This window comes from Erpetoichthys calabaricus, chromosome 3 (genome assembly GCF_900747795.2).
Source record: "Erpetoichthys calabaricus chromosome 3, fErpCal1.3, whole genome shotgun sequence".
NCBI lineage: Eukaryota > Metazoa > Chordata > Cladistia > Polypteriformes > Polypteridae > Erpetoichthys > Erpetoichthys calabaricus.
The window spans coordinates 285549776-285569975 of NC_041396.2; the positions used below are offsets into that span (position 1 = coordinate 285549776).

General features: G+C 38.2%; 1 protein-coding gene across 1 annotated transcript in view; it reads right to left on the reverse strand.

Moving 5' to 3' along the window:
* Nucleotides 1-271: 271 nt before the first annotated feature.
* The window catches only part of slx1b (SLX1 homolog B, structure-specific endonuclease subunit), a 28887-nt gene continuing 8958 nt past the window's right edge, over nucleotides 272-20200 (reverse strand). The window contains exons 4-7 of the mRNA XM_028798472.2: nucleotides 13905-14234; nucleotides 6765-6892; nucleotides 6513-6597; nucleotides 272-2330 (exon numbers count right to left, since the gene is read on the reverse strand). Of these exons, the coding sequence (XP_028654305.1) occupies nucleotides 2307-2330; nucleotides 6513-6597; nucleotides 6765-6892; nucleotides 13905-14234 (567 nt within the window). The 3' untranslated portion in view covers nucleotides 272-2306. The remainder of the gene's footprint in view (nucleotides 2331-6512; nucleotides 6598-6764; nucleotides 6893-13904; nucleotides 14235-20200) is intronic.

Genomic DNA, 20200 nt, shown 5'->3' on the forward strand with positions numbered 1-20200 from the left:
GCCATTCAAAAATTAGCTGGTATGCTGCAAACCTGGATACCAAACATATTCATAAGCTTATAATAAAATAAATCAGAAAAAAACTAAATATTTCATAGTTAATCAAATAATAAAATAAATGAAATCGACAATAGTAGTGTTTTTATGTAATTTATATAGATTACGGAAAATATTCATAAAAGTTATTAATTACAAATTAAGCCCAAGAGACTTCCTTTATTTTACATCAGGCTGGTGGAGCAGAGCTGTATTATAAAGTAACACAGACTAATTTTAACTGAACAGTACCTTTAATTAGTTCATTTATATAGCACAGTTTAAGAAACATTTCAATTATGCCAATCGGCACACAGATGAATGGTATATTCTTTTGAACAACCTTATGGTTTAACATAATTTAAAGCTTCAAAAATAGTTAAACAGATTAAAAGTCTTGGGTAAATGTCTGGTTCAAGATATCTTATATTTAAAAAATCCGGGAACAAAAAAGTTAATGTCACATCTCATTTCTAAATTTTGTGCTGGAACAAATGAAGTCAGGATGATCTAATCAAACAAGCAGACGCAGTTCATACGAGCCTCATAAACACCCAAGAATTTAAAATGCACAGTGCTTTCCATTTAAACAATAGTTTAAAAATAAAACATAGTAATTTCAGTTATTGCTTGATACAGGCTCACCTCCCAAGGATTTGTCCAGATCTAAATTTAAATGGTGTACCACAGAGTATATCATGTACTATAATTGAGCATTCCCAGTCTTACCTGTGGAAACTGATGATAGACCTGAGGTATATTTCAATACTTACAAAATGTTAAGTGGGATGAACAGAGTTAATCTGCTGTAGTATATCATTAAGAAAACCTCATAACACAGATTTGTCTATAGGCACACAATTTAAACTTTATTTCAATAAAATAACGAGAAACACACATTGCAGAAATGTACCACAATAATTAATTTGTTAAAACATGTAATAAATATAATCCTGTTGTGCCCTATGTATCAGGATAATATCAAATTATCAGGTCCCTGTTAATTTCCTCACCTAACAAATAACTGGGAAAAGTATTTGCTTAAAATTTAAATTGATGTTCATAAATATATAGGACATTTTATAAATGCAGCATGATGAACTATTCACCTCCATGAGCTGGCCTGGCTGGCTAGTGGTACACAAGCTTTCAATTTGACATCCATCAGAAAAGATTTTATTTAGGTTTTCTAAGGCATTACAAAATTATGTCCTGCGGTGGGTTGGCACCCTGCCCGGGATTGGTTCCTGCCTTGTGCCCTGTGTTGGCTGGGATTGGCTCCAGCAGACCCTCTGTGACCCTGTGTTCGGATTCAGCGGGTTGGAAAATGGATGGATGGATGGATTACAAAATTAAAGAAAAATAAAATGTGCTATTTTCATTTTTACTTTTTTATTAAATTTCTCTGATAAATAGATACACTGTATAAAAGGAAAGTAGTTAATTTTGTTATAAAAACCATTTACAGACAAAAAAGAAAAAACATTAAAATTATATATTTGTTGAAGACTCAAAAAGACATTTTTTCTAAGACTTTGCAGTCACTAAGCATAAGCAACCTTTTTTTATTCAATTATTTTTTGTGAATATTTAAATACAAACTTCATGCCATGATTTTACATTTAAACTGTACATATTTTAAAGTTAGCAATTAAAACTGATTTCATATAGAACAATTATCCTAAATCCTGGTAGTCTATCAAATGAGGCATTCATACATTTTTGTAAGATAAAAAGATAAAGCCAATGATTGCTTTATATATATAAAAATTGGTTTGAAGATATACTTTTATCTGCCATCCCACGTATTTATAAAGGTTTTCCATCATTTACATTTTTAAGAAATGGGAAATTAAGAGACATGTCATTAAAATAGTTATTAAAAATGGACAGATATTGTATAAGCTACTCTTATTAAGCATTAAAGACTCAACTTTAACAAATATAAATACAATATCATTTGTCATTGCCATTATTGTGAAAAAAATTTAAAACATTGTGCCCAGTTCAACAAAATTCATTCACATTTTGAAAGGAAAATGTTTCATGGTTATTCCAGAGGTAGTATTAAAAAGAATGTAAGAAAAGATACAGTCTTGTGCAGCACAGAAACAGAAACCACCATATTTATGTGGTGCAAGGTACTGGCAGTGGAGAAAGACATGTTGTGCAGAAGTTAATATTCTTCCTGAATGCACTGCCACCTCTCTGTGTCCAAATTCTCAGCTCACATGAGATCTGGCCAATCTTCAGCTGTAAGATTTTCAGAACTACAAATCATCTGCCCAGTGACTCTAAGAAAAAAACATATAGATATTATAAAAAATAATATTTTTTTCAATATTATACATTGCAAAATTAATTTGAACAGTTAAACAAAAGAGAATTGAGTCACTTTTAGTTGCAGTGTGAACCTAGTCTTAAGAGAGGGTGGATTGCATTCTTCACTTAAAGGCAGCAGTCATTCTCAGAGTATACAATAAAAACTACTGAAATAGTGCCTCTTTGCAAATGGGAAGTTTTGGGATAATCTTTATAAAACCTCTACTAAAGCCTTACAGGACACTTAAAGAAGATATATATTAACAAAGGTTATTTCACAGAGGTACATAAATGACACAATTGAGGATTTATGCTAAATTCATTAATAAATAGAAAATTAGAATAGAAGGACAGTATAGATCAAGGGTCGCCAACTCTGGTCCTGGAGGACCACCGTGTCTACAGGTTTTCATTCTAACCCCTTTCTTAATGAGTGTCCTGTTTTTGCTCCTAATTAACTTCTTTTGAACTAATTTTAATTGACTTGCTCTTGAAGACTCAGACCCCTTGTTTCGTTTTCCTTAATTAGCAGCTAAACAATAATGAGCCACAAAATGACACAAAACAACTGGTGTCCATCATACAGTATCTGACAATAAAGAAAGATGGAGGTCTCAGGAATGTTGATCTACTCAGGTCCCCAAAACATTTTAACAGTGCTCTTAGAAAGGGAAAATCAACAATTTTGGAAATGTCTGCGCCACAAGCCATGGAATTAAAGAAAGAGTTTAATTAACAACAAGAATCTGTGCCTAATTAAGGAACTGGTTGGAGTGAAATTGGTTGGAGTTTGAGGCCCTGACTTAGTTGGTCTTCTGGTGGCTCACTCACTTCATATTTAATTTCTGTTTGGGTGCCATTTAAGGAAAGAAATGAAGTAATTCAGAGGAACAATAAAGAAATTCAGGTGAACAAATCTTAAAAAAGCAATTCAAATAAAATGAATTCACAAAAAAGTTAATTAGCAAGAAAAACAGGGCACTCATTAAAAACAGGGTTAGCATGAAAACCTGCAGCCACGGTGGTCCTCCAGGACCAGAGTTGGCGACCCCTGGATAGATGATGACTGATAAATACAGTGGGCCAGTCAAAGCAGTGCAACAAAAGGCGCTATATAGGCACCTGACCCAACACAGATTCACACTGGAGGCACGTATAAAATAAATAAACTTTTGTTTTTCTTCACCTGTGAGGCACATCTTCCCCGTAATCCCCACAGGCACAACACAATCCCAAGTGTAAAACAAACACACCAAAACACCACACTCCTCCTAGGCAACCTTGTCCTCCTCCACCCAACTCTGGCTGCTGATTGGTGGTTGCTGGCTCCTTTTTGTGGGCACCCGGAAGTGCTCTTGGTGCTTGATTGCCGACATCTGGCTGCACATCCGGGTGTGGCGACAGGGTCCAGCAGCTCTAGGTGCAGCACCCCCTGGCGGCACCTGTGGAACCCAACAGGTCTGCACAACACTCCAACCCCCATGAAGCCCTGGGGGAGTCTGAGGCACCACTGCAACCCAGGGAAGATGCCATCTAGCATCCAGGGGGAGATACCGGGTTTCCCATCCTTGCTTCCCCGGAACATATGCTGCAGGGGCCTCCCGACTGGGCATGGGCCCCAGCCGCCTGCCACAGCAGTTATTCGCCTTCCTGTGTGAATGCACTGCCTGATGCACAAGAAAGCTCCAGGGACAAAACAGGTGACAAAGAAAATGGTCAGCATTGTCAGTTCCATCAAGGCTACAAAAATAGTCTGACCCTGTATCCAATCTGAATTACTTTTTTGGTATTACGAATGATCTACACATGACGAGTCTAGTGGAAATTCCACATTCTTCACTTTGTTTATAAAGAAATTCATAGAGAGAGTAGAAAATTCTTCTTGTGGAAAACACGCAATATCTTATAAGCTGAGGCTTTCTTGTAACTTATACAGAGTTTGTGCTAATGCAATGTAATACTCACCTGCTATACAGATTTTAATGCAGTGGATTCAGAAATATTCAGACCACTTTGCTTTGTTCTGTAGATTGCCCTTTAAATTGTTAAATTTGCCACATTCTCCTATCAATTTAAACTTAACCCATAATGACAAAGTGAAAAGATCTGCACATTATTAGAAAACAAAAAGTACAATCTCTCATTCACATAAGTATTGACTCGCTTAATTTAATACTTTGTAGAATCCCCTTTGGCAGCAAATACAGCTTCAAGTTTTCTTGGATAAGTTTCTAAAAGCTTTGCCCACCTGGATTTGGGCAGTTTATCCCATTCTTCGTGGAAAATCCTCTTAAGGTCCATTAGAGATGTTTTCCATCCAAACTGTCATCTTTACGTCTCCCCACAAATGTTCTATGGGGTTTAGGTTTTAGGTTTAAGCTTTAGCTTTAGCTTGGCTAGTCAAGGAAAGACAGAGATTTGTCCTAAAGCCACTGCAGTACTGTCTGAGCTGTATGTTTTGGGTGAAATGTTCCCCCATCTAAGGTTGTGTGTACTCCGAAGCAGGTTTTTTTTCAAGGCCCTTGCTGTATTCAGATGCATTCATCAAAACTTCAACTATGATCAGTCTCTCTGTCCCAGCCACTTTAAAGCACCCCGTAAGTATGATGCTGTCACCACCGTGGTTCACTATAGAGATCTTATTAGGCAGATGATGAACAGTGCCTGATCTTTTCCATCGTGCCTGGAGTTCTGCTTGAAGAGTTCAAGCTTTGTCTCATCCGATCAGAGAATCTTTCTTCTCCTTTTCAGAGTCCTTTAATTGTAATGAACAGTGGCTTCCATCTAGTCTCTCTTTCATAAATGCCTGATTGATGCAATGTGACTAAGACAGTTGTCCATCTGCTCTCCTGCAAAGGACTTCTGAAACTTTGTTAAACTGACCACTGGGTTCTTAGTCACCTCTTTGTCTAAGACCTTTCCTGCCCTTTTGTTCAGTTTGACCAGATGGCCAACTAGAGTCCCTGTGGTTCTAAACATTTTCCATTTCACAATTATTGAGGCCACTGTACTTCTGGGAAAAGTCAAAGCTTTAGAAATGGCTTGAACCCCTTGCCCTGATCGATGCCTCACCACAATCTGGTCTCAGAGGCATACAGTGAGTTTCTAGGACTTCATGCCCCCCCACACTTTTTTTTAATCAAGTGTGAATTGTGAAAGGGCAAATTTATCTATTTAAAATTAAATCTACAACACAGTAAGGTGTGCGGAAAGTAAAGGGGTCTGAATACTTACTGAATCCACTGTATCTGAATAAATTGAAAACACAGATTTCAAAGTATTTTTCCACAAAACGGCAGCTTCTGTTATAGATGGACTTCTCAAACACCATTGCATTATTAGATTAGATCAATTAGATAAAGTAATCCCATGGGAAAATTCAGATGCATACAGCAGCAAAAAACATAAAAACAAGGACACAGATTCACAGGACAGATAATCACCCAATGAATGTATGGATCAATCTATAAATAAATAATTAAATAAACATAAACATAAGTACATTGAGTAGAAGCACTGAATCGCCTAATAGCAGTGGGCCGAAAAGAACTTCTGAGGTGCTTATTAGCACACCGTGGCAGAATGAGCCTGTGGCTAAAGTGCTACAATAGAGAGCCTCCAGGAGGCTTCCATTGTGTCCAGGGTTTGCCCTGTGATTGAACAGGCTTTCCTGATAAGATTGTTCAGGCACTGTGCTTCTTAAATGTTAAAGTGAAATAAATAATAACTAGCTCAAAATCTTAAGTTCAGAAAAATCATAATAGAGAAATTTCAAGATGACCCATAACAACCCTATTTAGAAGTGTTTATCTAAGTGTTAACTCAATTATCTCACTAAATAAGCAGATTACTTGTTTTTTTTTGCTTCTTCCTCTTTCAAACATTGTAATCATAATGTTCCTCTCTGGGTGGACAGTTTATGAGATATTACCTATCCATTCATTTATGTTCTGTATCCACTTTGTCCTATTTCATGTCACATGAAGTGGAAGCCTACCTGTGCACCAAACCTGAGGCAGGTCTATTACAGGGCACACTTGGTCTCAAATTAAAAAAAGTTTTAATGCCACTGTTCTAAAAGATCTTTTGTATCCTATTTGTAATAGTTAAAAAGGACAAACATTTTTTATTATATAATTTTTTTTTCAAGATACCTGAGAAGATGCAATTTCCTCTAGGTCTCCATAACATCCCTTCTTATGTCGGATAAGATTTCCCCACAGAACCTGGTTTTTACAACTTTAAGACAAAAAAATATATGAATTAAAAAATAAAAACAATGTAATTTACCTATAGGTACCTATAGTAACTATAGAGGCAGTTGGTTGATAAAAGCGTTATATAAATGATTATAAAGGCATATTTACAATATTCAATTCATGGCAAGCAGCCATTCAGATACTCACCTCGGGCAATTTCCTTCAATGGGAATAAGATGTCCTGGTTCATATTTCAGAAACTCCTTTGCCAGACAGATCACATGGCTTATCATAGAGCAAGATGGCAGGAAGCAGGTAATTGAATGGGTGGGCGTCTACAGATGGATTAAAAAAAAAAAACTGTTTAAACATTTTTAGAAAAAAAAAAAAAAAAAGCAAAATTAAACAGTGATTAACTGCTTACACTTTTAAAAGCCTTAGTGCTATGTTTAACCTGGGAAAAACAAGCCAAAAATGCTAAATTGTTATTAATAACAAAACTGTTATTACGTGAAAAAAAGTAGAAGTGCATTTCTTTGCATGCTTCTCTTATAATATTTCTTCTGTAGCTTACAATTAAGAGGATAGAATCCCAGCGCATGATCCGCAGGATCGATGTTGCCCATTCCCATTATGTTATTGCAGACTACCATGGCACAAGGCTTAGCGGCTTCCACATTTTTCCTAAAACGAATATTGACAGTTGCTGCACTGTGAACAACGCTTAGGGGGCTATCATGTTTCTTGTCCTTGCACTAGATCGTGATCATTTTGTTTTCTTGCCACGCAGTTACTATCACACCACTGTGAATCTTCACATGACCAAATTCCTCAGGCATTTTATGATGGTTCAGTTACACAGTGCTGTATGCATCGCTTTCACTATCCGTGTCAACATCTAATGACCAATTTACATTGTCATTACTATCACTCAATTTGAACAATGGTTAAGTTTCATTTTGTTCTAAAACTGCCTTTACACCATCCATCCATCCATCCATTTTCCAACCCGCTGAATCCGAACACAGGGTCACGGGGGTCTGCTGGAGCCAATCCCAGCCAACACGGGGCACAAGGCAGGAACCTATCCCGGGCAGGGTGCCAACCCACTGCAGGACACACACAAACACCAAGCACACACTAGGGCCAATTTAGAATCGCCAATCCACCTAACCTGCATGTCTTTGGACTGTGGGAGGAAACCGGTGCGCCCGGAGGAAACCCACGCAGACACGGGCAGAACATGCAAACCCCACGCAGGGAGGACCTGGGAAGCGAACCCAGGTCCCCAGATCTCCAGGTCTCCCAACTGCGAGGCAGCAGTGCTACCCACTGCGCCAATGCGCAGCGCCTTTACACCATTTTGTCTGCTATTGTGTTTTTTGTTGTAGGCTCTACTGAAGAGTGACCTTTGAGTTACCATAAAATGGCAGAAAGCACAGAAATTGTCATGGTTTGTTGCAGCATGATGTTATTTCATTCATTAGATGGGAGCAGAATATTGTCCTGTGAGTTATTTGGGCATAACATTATAAAGGGTATCATTACATGTCATGCAGAATCTGACTTGGGCTTAACCATAATTGTATAAAAATCTGGGAAAGAGTCATGCTCAGTGTTAACACTAAATATGTTAAAGTGTTTATTGCAACAAAATAAAAATGTCTTGTATTACACAAGACACAATTTATTTGCAGTAGGAGAGTGTAGCAGATTTTTCTGCCAATTGCCTGCCAGGCTTAAAAGAATACTCCACCTGAAAATGATAATCCCTTTTTGCATATTTACTCACTTAACCTACACTGTTTGTAGTAATGGCCAATAATTCTTTTAATCACAGGTTTATGTGGAAAAAAATGCTAATAAGATTCCTGATACTGTAGACTTCAACAAAGCCCACACTGAACAACAGCAAAACACATTACAAAGTCCATGAAAACAATTTTAAATTACTTATGACACATAATCCATGTCAGGTCTCCAGTTTTATACTCACATAATTTTTCAAAGAAATGTATTTTGGATAAAATATTGTGAAATAAACCATAGACAATGTTCCTATGAATGATGGTGAAGCGCACTTACAGTAAGTAAGAACAAAGAGAGAAACGGGTTTTCAATTCAAAAACATGCTCTGGTTTAAACACAAGTATCATTCCTCTACCTTTTGGAGGCAAACAAGTCTTTGTTTTTACATTCTGTGAAATAATATGGAGTGTTGTTTTGATGTTCAAGGGAAACGGAGAGTTACTGTGATTATTTTCAATTCAATTTGATAAAACAAAATTTATCAAATTATTTGAATAAAAAAATGAATATTTTATTCATTTTATTGCTATTTTGTGATAAAAAAACATTTACAATATCAGAGAATCTTTTGAAAATCAAGACCTAATTGGAAGATGTGATTTGTCATCAATACTCAAAATGCAGGAGACATAAGTAAATGGAAAAGATGAATAGTGGCAATAATGAAAGCTATGAATCATGTATTTGTGCACCACTTTGTAAACATCTGCATCCAAAGCAACAGTACTAGGCTTGGACTCACTGCAATATCCTACTGCACCAGCAGACAAATATGTGAAATTTCACAAATTCACAGTTTTCACAAATTCACAAACTTTTACAAAAACTATACAGTAATCCCTCCTCCATCGCGGGGGTTGCGTTCCAGAGCCACCCGCGAAATAAGAAAATCCGCGAAGTAGAAACCATATGTTTATATGGTTATTTTTATATTGTCATGCTTGGGTCACAGATTTGCACAGAAACACAGGAGGTTGTAGAGAGACAGGAACGTTGTTCAAACACTGCAAACAAACATTTGTCTCTTTTTCAAAAGTTTAAACTGTGCTCCATGACAAGACAGAGATGACAGTTCAGTCTCACAATTAAAAGAATGCAAACATATCTTCCTCTACAAAGGAGCAAACAAATCAATAGGGTTGTTTGGCTTTTAAGTATGCGAAGCTGTTGAAGGTGGCAGCTCACACCCCCTCCGTGAGGAGCAGACAGAGAGAGAGAGAGAGAGAGACAGATAAAAAAATCAATACGTGCCCTTCGTGCTTTTAAGTATGCGAAGCACCGTTCAGCATGTCGTTTCAGGAAGCAGCAGCACAGAAGGTAGCCAACGTGAAGATAATCTTTCAGCATTTTAGACGAGCGTCCGTATCGTCTAGGTGTGCGAACAGCACCCGTGCTCAATCCCCATACGTCAGGATCAGAGAAAGTCAGCGCAAGAGAGACAGAGAAAAGTAAGCAATCGAACTTCTCAGCCATCTGCCAATAGCGTCCCTTGTATGAAATCAACTGGGCAAACCAACTGAGGAAGCATGTACCAGAAATTAAAAGACCCATTGTCCGCAGAAATACGCGAACCAGCAAAAAATCCACGATATATATTTAAATATGCTTACATATAAAATCCGCGATGGAGTGAAGCCACGAAAGGCGAAGCGCGATATAGCGAGGGATCACTGTATCTTGGTATTTTTAGACTGAATAGCAATACGCAATATATATCTTGGTATCTTCTATGAAGGTGGCTAAATGTTCAGTTGTATGTCAAAGCCACACATGAGATGTCACAAACATTTTTATTAAAATACACTGATATCAAAATAAAATGCAAGCAGGCTGACAGGGTTTCCTCACCTGTTAGAAAGTATACAGGTTCACAAGGTATCAACATGTACATGAAAAAACAGAAATTTCCTGTATTAAATATAAAATACCCTAGGTTCTTGTCTATAAGCCGGACTCATGTATAAGCCGGAGACCAAAAATCATACGAATTTTTAAAATAAAATCGTATCATAGATAAGCCAGACTCATGGATAAGCCGAACGTACTATAATCTATAACTAATAGAAGGGAGGGAGGTCAGTGGTCTCACTCGCACCCATTTAATTTCTTTAAGGGGGGAGAGAGTGTGAGATATTGGCGTCTCTCTCACTCCCCACATGGCGCGGTTGGAGCGGCCGCAGCGCATTCTTTCTGCTCTGGGCGTCGCCGAGTCAACACGCACGCGTAGCGGTCATTTAAATTGTGATTTTATATGTAAGCATATTTAAATATATATCGCAAATTTTTTGCTGGTTCGCGGATTTCTGCGGACAATGTGTCTTTTAATTTCTGGTACATGCTTCCTCAGTTGGTTTGCCCAGTTGATTTCATACAAGGGACGCTATTGGCAGATGGCTGAGAAGCTAGATTGCTTACTTTTCTCTCACTCTTGCGCTGCCTATCTGTGATCCTGACATATGGGGATTGAGCAGGGGGGCTGTTCGCACACCTAGACGATACGGACGCTCGTCTAAAAATGCTGAAAGATTATCTTCACGTTGCTATCTTTTGTAAAGCTGATTCCTGAAAAGACATGCTACACAGTGCTTCGCATACTTAAAAGCTCGAAGGGCACGTATTGATTTTTGACTGAAAAACAAACTCTGTCTCTCTCTCTTCCTGCTCCTGACGGAGGGGGTGTGAGCTGCCGCCTTTAACAGCTTTGTGCCGCGGTGCTTCGCATACCTAAAAGCCAAACAGCCCTATTGATTTGTTTGCTAGAGATTGTTTTCTCTATCTATGTGACACACACACCTTTGAAGAGGAAGATATGTTTGCACTCTTTTAATTGTGAGACAGAACTGTCATCTCTATCTTGTCATGGAGCACAGTTTAAACTTTTGAAAAAGAGACAAATGTTTGTTTGCAGTGTTTGAATAACGTTCCTGTCTCTCTACAACCTCCTGTGTTTCTGCGCAAATCTGTGACCCAAGCATGACAATATAAAAATAACCATATAAACATATGGTTTCTACTTCGCGGATTTTCTTATTTCGCGGGTGGCTCTGGAACGCAACCCCCGCGATGGATGTATAAGCCGGACTTATGTATAAGCCGATATTCTATTTTTTCATTTTCACAACTTTTTTCCTTAGATAAGCCGCGGCTTATAGACAAGAACTTAGGGTACTCTTACCTTTGAAAATGCTCTTTTAGTTGTTTAACACATTAACATAGATTAAAATATTGTGCACTTACAGGATTTCCTCTCCTGCTTAACAAAATATACAACTGTGCAAATTAACAATAAAATTTAAACAAAAAAATAACAGGCCTACTTCCATCCATCCATTCTCCAACCCGCTATATTCCTAACTACAGGGTCACGGGGGTCTGCTGGAGCCAATCCCAGCCAACACAGGGCACAAGGCAGGAACCAATCCCGGGCAGGGTGCCAACCCACCGCAGACAGGCCTACTTGCTCTGACAAATTAAGTTTTCTTCTAAGGTGGATATAGCCCAGGGGTGGGCAAAGTCATTCCTGGAGGGCCGCAGTGGCTGCGGGTTTTTGTTCCAACCAGTTGCTTAATTAAAAAACAATCCTTGTCAATTATTTAATTGCATGGCTTGCTAGTGCTTTAACTCTGCCATATCAGGTCATTCTCATATCCTAGATTTATTTTCCTTTCTAAGGATATCATCCAAATGATTTGAAGTCTAAAACAGATGAGTAATTCTCAGTACTTCACTTTTTTCTCTGCACTTTCCTTCCAAGTATTTAATTAAACCAAATAGTGTGTGATAAATACACACAGGTGTAAATGAAAACAAGCTAAATGGAGAAATGCTGGTGTCTTTTGTCATTTGCATGTTATTGCTAATTAGGAGTGATTAAAAACCAAGAATGCAGCTGTTTAAGACTTAAATAAGCAATAAGGGTTCAAAATCTTAATGAGGGAGATAACTAAAATGAAGCAGAAGTGTTTCTAGAGCAATAAGTGTTTCTTATTAAGCAACTGGGTTGGAGCAAAAACCTGCAGCCACTGCGGCCCTCCAGGAATGACTTTGCCCACCCCTGATATAGCCCATTTCATCTCCTACAGGTTTTGTGCAAGAAATACTACCCAATCAACAGTTTCAGGCTTGAGAGATGCCCTGTGGCAGGTTACAACGTTACCACTGCAACTGAAAACCCTTTCGAAACAGGAACAGGTGGCTGGTGCACAAAGATACTTCTTTGCAGGCTGGCTCAGCACTGGGAAGACAACCTCATGTTCTTTCCACCATTTCAGAGGATCTGTATTACTCTCTACACTAACACTGCAGGTAGCTGGAAAGTTCATTTTTAATTGCCTCCTTCTGTGTCAGTGTGGTGCTGGTGGCTGTGCTCTCCTTGATAAAGCTTGCAAGTAACTTCTTTTTAACTGTCTGTAGCACAAATTCTGCTCCTTCTTGGACTACATGCTTAGGCACAGTGGGCACTGCTGTGTAAGGCTCTGCTTCCAAGACTGTGCTTCAATACATTAATCGTTAATCGTGTCACTTGCTACATATAAGGCTCTAAATCTTGGATCCATGAGTGAGGCCATGTCCAATAGGTCATTAATGGCTGGGTCAGCATACTTTGTGTTGAAGTTATCCACAATATCAGTCTTGAATGATTTGCACAGCTCACTATCTCCTTCATCATGCTGATGGAAGAATCAGAATTTTGTCTAAACAACATGAATCTACTAAGTTGCCCTATTTGGTGCCAGCAGTCCTGGTTGTGGTAGTTTGATGGCGTGTGGAATGTTTGTCTGGTACATATTAGGGTCCTTGATACTCACTGAAGGACATCTGAATCTGGAACAATCTACCAAGCCATGCAGGGGAAGAAGAAACATTGACAATCTTTAAGAAGTACCTGGATGAAATTTTGAAACAGCTTAGCACAAGCTTGGTAGACTGGATGATCTCCTCTCCTTTGTCAAATTGCTTATGTTTTTATAAAATGCAAAGCATATCTGATCATTGTTGCTGACAAAGTTAATCAATTATTTGCTACGGTTTATAAACCCTCAGATGGATATTGCTATTGTTACAATGCACAATGTCATTAATCACATGTCATCAATAAATGGTCCTGGGAACATGACTGCAAAATTTCATTACTTCAGTGGTCTGCACTGGATCTTAAACTTATTGGGCTTTATTGGGATTTGATGGGAGGAGGTGCAAAGGGTCGTTCACAGCAAAACTGCAACCGTCTAATGTGCAACAACTGAGCAACATAATTATTTTCACATGGTACAACATTCCTAAATAGCACATCTAGCACCTCGTAGAATCCTTGACTACATGAGTTTGTGCTGTTCTGAAAGTCAAATGTGCAATTCACAAATAAGCAAGTTTGCCTAACAACCAGATAGCTCAGTGTGTAACATAATAATAGGTTTAGAATTTTCTTTTTTCATTTGCATAACTGCTTCATAGATTTGTTAAGATGTCAAAACAGAATGTACACCACTTCAAGCTTTTTTGATAAAAGCTGGAAGCATTAGTTAACCTTGAACCCACCTGTATTTTTTCTTTACACAGGTAACACTTTCCCCTGTCCGCCTGCATTTCTTGTTGATCTTCACTTTGGCTTGAAGTTTTGTTCCTCTTGGCCCTGACGCTTCCAAATGCTATTGGCATGTGCAGAGGAGGCTGGAGTGCTGGATCAAAATCACGGCGATATTCCTGGCGCAACCATCTCACGGTGAGAGGCAGTCGTTTCCAAGGTGCCACTTGTAACATATGTGAAACGACCCGCCAGTGAAAATCAAAGCTAGACTCCTTCCTGGTTTTCCGGGACACATGACCAAGGCGCCGTGAAGAATGTGGATGTTGCCAAGCCCACTCAAACTGCGGAAGCAAAAAATAATTCAGGAGTGGTCATTTGTAACTAATTTTGTACTTGTATATCATAGATATTTGAAATTAACCAAATGCTTCCACAAATACATAGAAAACTAATCAAATTAATAAAGCTGGGCTCCTTTACATAATGTTAAATGTTTCCTTAAGTTTGGCTGGTAGATGTGTCCCGACAATGGCAAAGGACTTGATACGTCATTCCAAAAGGAGGCTCTACAGAAAAGTACTGTGTGGAACTTATAATTTCACATCAGTGTTACTACAGTTAGGTCCATAAATATTTGGACAGAGACAACTTTTTTCTAATTTTGGTTCTGTACATTACCACAATGAATTTTAAATGAAACAACTCAGATGCAGTTGAAGTGCAGACTTTCAGCTTTAATTCAGTGGGGTGAACAAAATGATTGCATAAAAATGTGAGGCAACTAAAGCATTTTTTTAACACAATCCCTTCATTTCAGGGGCTCAAAAGTAATTGGACAAATTAAATGACTGGAAATAAAATGTTCATTTCTAATACTTGGTTGAAAACCCTTTGCTGGCAACGACAGCCTGAAGTCTTGAACTCATGGACATCACCAGATGCTGGGTTTCCTCCTTTTTAATGCTCTGCCAGGCCTTTACTGCAGCGGCTTTCAGTTGCTGTTTGTTTGTGGGCCTTTCTGTCTGAAGTTTAGTCTTCAACAAGTGAAATGCATGCTCAATTGGGTTAAGATCAGGTGACTGACTTGGCCATTCAAGAATTTTCCACTGCTTTGCTTTAATAAACTCCTGGGTTGCTTTGGCTGTATGTTTTGGGTCGTTGTCCATCTGTATCATGAAACACCGCCCAATCAATTTGACTGCATTTAGCTGGATTTGAGCAGACAGTATATCTCTGAACACCTCAGAATTCATTCGGCTGCTTCTGTCCTGTGTCACATCATCAATAAACACTAGTGTCCCAGTGCCACTGGCAGCCATGCACGCCCAAGCCATCACACTCCCTCCACCGTGTTTTACAGATGATGTGGTACGCTTTGGATAATGAGCTGTTCCACGCCTTCTCCATACTTTTTTCTTGCCATCATTCTGGTAGAGGTTGATCTTGGTTTCATCTGTCCAAAGAATGTTTTTCCACAACTGTGCTGGCTTTTTTTAGATGTTCTTTATTCCTTTATTCCTGAGGCTTATGAGTGGCTTGCACCTTGCAGTGCACCCTCTGTATTTACTTTCATGCAGTCTTCTCTTTATGGTAGACTTGGATATCAATACGCCTACCCCCTGGAGAGTGTTGTTCATTTGGTTGGCTGTTGTGAAGGGGTTTCTCTTCACCATGGAAATAATTCTGCGATCATCCACCACAGTTGTCTTCCGTGGACGTCCAGGTCTTTTTGCATTGCTGAGTTCACCAGTGACTGCTTTCTTTCTCAAGATGTACCAAACTGTAGATTTTGCCACTCGTAATATTGTAGTATTTTCTCAGATGGGTTTTTTCTGTTTTCGTAGCTTAAGGATGGCTTCTTTCACCTGCATGGAGAGCTCCTTTGACTGCATGTTGTCTGTTCACAGCAAAATCTTTCACATGCAAGCACCACACCTCAAATCAACTCCAGGCCTTTTATGTGCTTAATTGATAATGACATAATGACGGACTTGCCCACACCTGCCCATGAAATAGCCTTTGAGTCAATTGTCCAATTACTTTTGAGCCCCTGAAATGAAGGGATTGTGTTAAAAAAATGCTTTAGTTGCCTCACATTTTTATGCAATCGTTTTGTTCACCCCACTGAATTAAAGCTGAAAGTCTGCACTTCAACTGCATCTGAGTTGTTTCTTTTAAAATTCATTGTAGTAATGTACAGAACCAAAATTAGAAAAAAGTTGTCTCTGTCCAAATATTTATGGACCTAACTGTATATGGAAGGCTTTTATATCATCAGTATCACCATCATTATATCAGTAAAACCTGTGAGGCTATCGCTGTATTTTTCAATCAAAAAATTAATGATATTAGAAATAACATAGTATATCTCCCCAACACTAAGGATCCCCCGAAACCCCAGTACTCCATAATAAATAAATTAGAGTCTTTCACTAGGATAGATTTACCTGATTTACATAAAATAATTTCTCAAATGAAACCATCCACCTGTGCCCTTGACCCAATACCAACAAATTTTTTCAAAGAAGTATCGGGTGTGCTTATTGATAATGTTCTTGACATAGTAAATTCGTCATTAGATACGGGGGTCTTCCCAGACTGTCTTAAGACTGCGGTAGTTAAACCCCTACTTAAGAAAAATAATCTCGACCCCTCTTCTCTTGAAAATTATAGACCCATCTCTAACCTGCCTTTCTTAAGTAAAATTCTAGAGAAGGCAGTCATTATGCAGTTAAATGAGCACCTCAATAAACATGCTATTCTTGATAAATTTCAGTCAGGTTTTAGAACAAATCACAGCACAGAAACTGCACTCGTTAAAGTAGTAAATGACTTGCGGGTAAATGCAGACAGAGGCCATTTATCTGTTCTCATCCTCTTAGATTTGAGTGCCGCATTTGACACTATTGATCATAATATTCTTAAGAATCGCCTTAGTCAATGGGTGGGCCTCTCTGGCAGTGTCTTAAACTGGTTTGAATCCTACCTGGCAGGGAGAAAATTCTTTGTTAGTTGTGGTAATTATAACTCAAAGACACATGATATTCTATATGGTGTTCCACAAGGCTCTATCCTGGGTCCGCTGCTCTTCTCAATCTACATGCTTCCATTAGGTCAGATTATCTCGGGACATAACGTGAGCTACCACAGCTATGCTGATGACACACAGCTGTATTTATCAATAGCACCTGATGACCCCAAATCTCTTGATTCGCTAACACAATGTCTAACCTGTATCTCAGAATGGATGAATAGTAACTTTCTCAAATTAAATAAAGAAAAAAACGAAATCTTAGTGATTGGCAATAATGGATACAATGAGGCTATTAGAAATAAACTGGATGCATTAGGATTAAAAGTCAAATCGGAGGTAAAAAGCTTAGGGGTAACCGTTGATTGTAATCTGAATTTTAAATCGCATATTAATAAAATCACTAGGACAGCATTTTTTCACCTAAGGAACATAGCAAAAGTTAGACCTCTTATATCATCGAAAGATGCAGAGAAATTAGTTCATGCGTTTGTCTTTAGTCGGCTAGATTACTGTAATGCACTCCTCTCAGGACTACCCAAAAAAGACATCAATCGTTTGCAGTTAGTGCAGAATGCAGCTGCTAGAATCCTTACCAGGAAAAGAAAATCCGAACACATTTCTCCAGTTTTGATGTCACTACACTGGTTACCTGTGTCATTCAGAATTGACTTTAAAATTCTGCTTATGGTTTATAAAGCTTTAAATAATCTCGCCCCGTCTTATATATCGGAATGTCTGACACCTTATATTCCAAATCGCAACCTCAGATCCTCAACTGAGTGTCTCCTTAGAATTCCAAGAGCAAAACTTAAAAGAAGTGGTGAGGTGGCCTTCTGCTGTTATGCACCTAAAATCTGGAATAGCCTGCCAGTAGGAATTCGCCAGGCTAATACAGTGGAGCACTTTAAAAAACTACTGAAAACACATTACTTTAACATGGCCTTCTCATAACTTCACTGTAATTTAATCCTGACACTCTGTATATCCAATTCATTATAATAACTATTCATTCAAAATTTGTACTAACCCCTACTCTCTCTTCTGTTTTCTTTTCCGGTGTCCTATTGGTGGTGGCTTGTGCCACCACCATCTACCCAAAGCACCATGATGTTCCAACAATGATGGATGGATTAAAAGCCAGAAGTCTGTATAACCATCAGCATCAAGTGACTCCGTGAGAACCCTAACTACAAAGAGGACTATTTCATTTATGTTAGGTAGAATGCCCAAAGGGGACTGGGCGGTCTCGTGGCCTGGAACCCCTACAGATTTTATTTTTTTCTCCAGCCTTCTGGAGTTTTTTTTTTGTTTTTTCTGTCCACCCTGGCCATCGGACCTTACTCCTTTCTATGTTAACTAATGTTGTCTTATTTTAATTTCTTATTTGTCTTTTATTCTTCTTTTCTTCATTATGTAAAGCACTTTGAGCTACTTTTTGTATGAAAATGTGCTATATAAATAAATGTTGTTGTTGTATCAGCAAGAGTGCTATAATTGTTGTTGGGACTAGTGCAGAAGAAGGCTTTTCCACTTCTGTCTTCTTCACAGTGCCACAGTACATGGAAATAAAGAATGTGCTTGGAAAGTATAGGGGAAATGCTCAAATAAAGTATAACATAACCTAACATTCTCAAACCCGCTCGATGTAGTTCTGGGTCACAGGGTAGACAGAGCCGTTCTGGATGCATACGGTGCAAGATTTCAACTATCCCTGAAGAGGGCCCTAGGCTGCTGCAGGATCCAGTCATGCACATATCTACACACGGGGCCAGCTGAGAATCACTAGTCCACCCAATACACACCCACGTCTTTTCAGACCTTAGGAGGAAAACTAGAGAAAAAACAAGGGAAACATATCACAGAATACGCAGACTTCACACAGACACCCAGGATTCTGGTCCCAGAGCTAAACACTGCACCTTAAGAAAGTATATGTGCTTAAATGTAAGATTTAATGTGTATCATAAGGGGTGTTCCCTTTTTACTGCATTTAAACATTGGCATGCTTATATAGCAATTAGGCTACATGGACTCTCTTAATATTAAATCAAAATGCAGCCATTTAATAAGTTGTGATATTTCATTTTTTTAGTACTGCAATGAAAATGTTAATTTTCTTATTTACTTTGGGGAGGGGTTAAGCTCTTTATTAGTGGGTGGAGCCACAACAACCTATTAAGCTGTAAAATAGGGCTTAGCATCCAATAAATGTTGAATACTTTTTAGAAGATAAAGTAAGACATCTGACTGAACTCTGCATAATATATATATATTTTTTAAATCAAAACTGCAAATAGGTATCCATTGTACACTTTGGTCAGCCTACTTAAAACTGCACCTTTTAAAGCAAAATACAGATCTTACAGACAGATGCACTAAAACTAACACCACTGATTAACGGGGTAAAAGTGGAAGACCTCAGGTTTTTGGAGAAAACAAAATTATGGGCTATCCTGTTAAAATTCTCAGGTAAAGTATAAGTGATACAGGTCTTAAATCATTGTATTTTGCTTTGAAAAAAAAAATAGTACTCATAATAAAAATGTCACAGTTTGCTCTACCATCTCCTTAGGTCAAAAAAGGGAGCAAAATAAAAACCTTATAGGTAAACAGTAAGCAACTCCAGATGCCTTATAGCATGTTTTGCTTTCTTTTCAGAAGAAAACTAAAGTCTTCAAAGGAAAGGGGAAAGAAATCACAATCCATAAGGTCCCCAGAGAAAGTGAAGTCACTTCCAGTGTGGGACAATGTTCTCCATTCACTCCAGGCATCCATATGTGGATGAAAGTTGCCAATTTCAGGTAAAGGTGTTACTACTTCCCAGCTATTGAATCAATTTTTTGAAAAGAACTGTTGTATCAGTACATTAACAAAAGAAGAATTGCCACAGAATTTACTGAAACAGTGACTTGCTTGTATTATCAAACTTTTATTTGACTTATTTATTTTCTTGTTAAATACATGTATACTGACCTCCCAGGCTGAATTATTTTACAAAAATGTGGTTGTCTTGGATCACTACACTTGTCACATTATGTAACAGCAGTAAGCAAGACGTGCCTTATAAACTGATACCATCTACTGAATCACTCAAAATGGAATTTCATTAAATTTATTCTTTCATTTCACTTTTCTCTGAAAACAGGATCAGAGGTCATACACAAATGTATAACTACGATATAAGAAAGAATTCAACTTTGCAACATTTGCATACTGTATATAAAATGTATCAAATATTGAACATACTGAAAATATACAGTAATAAGGTCTCTT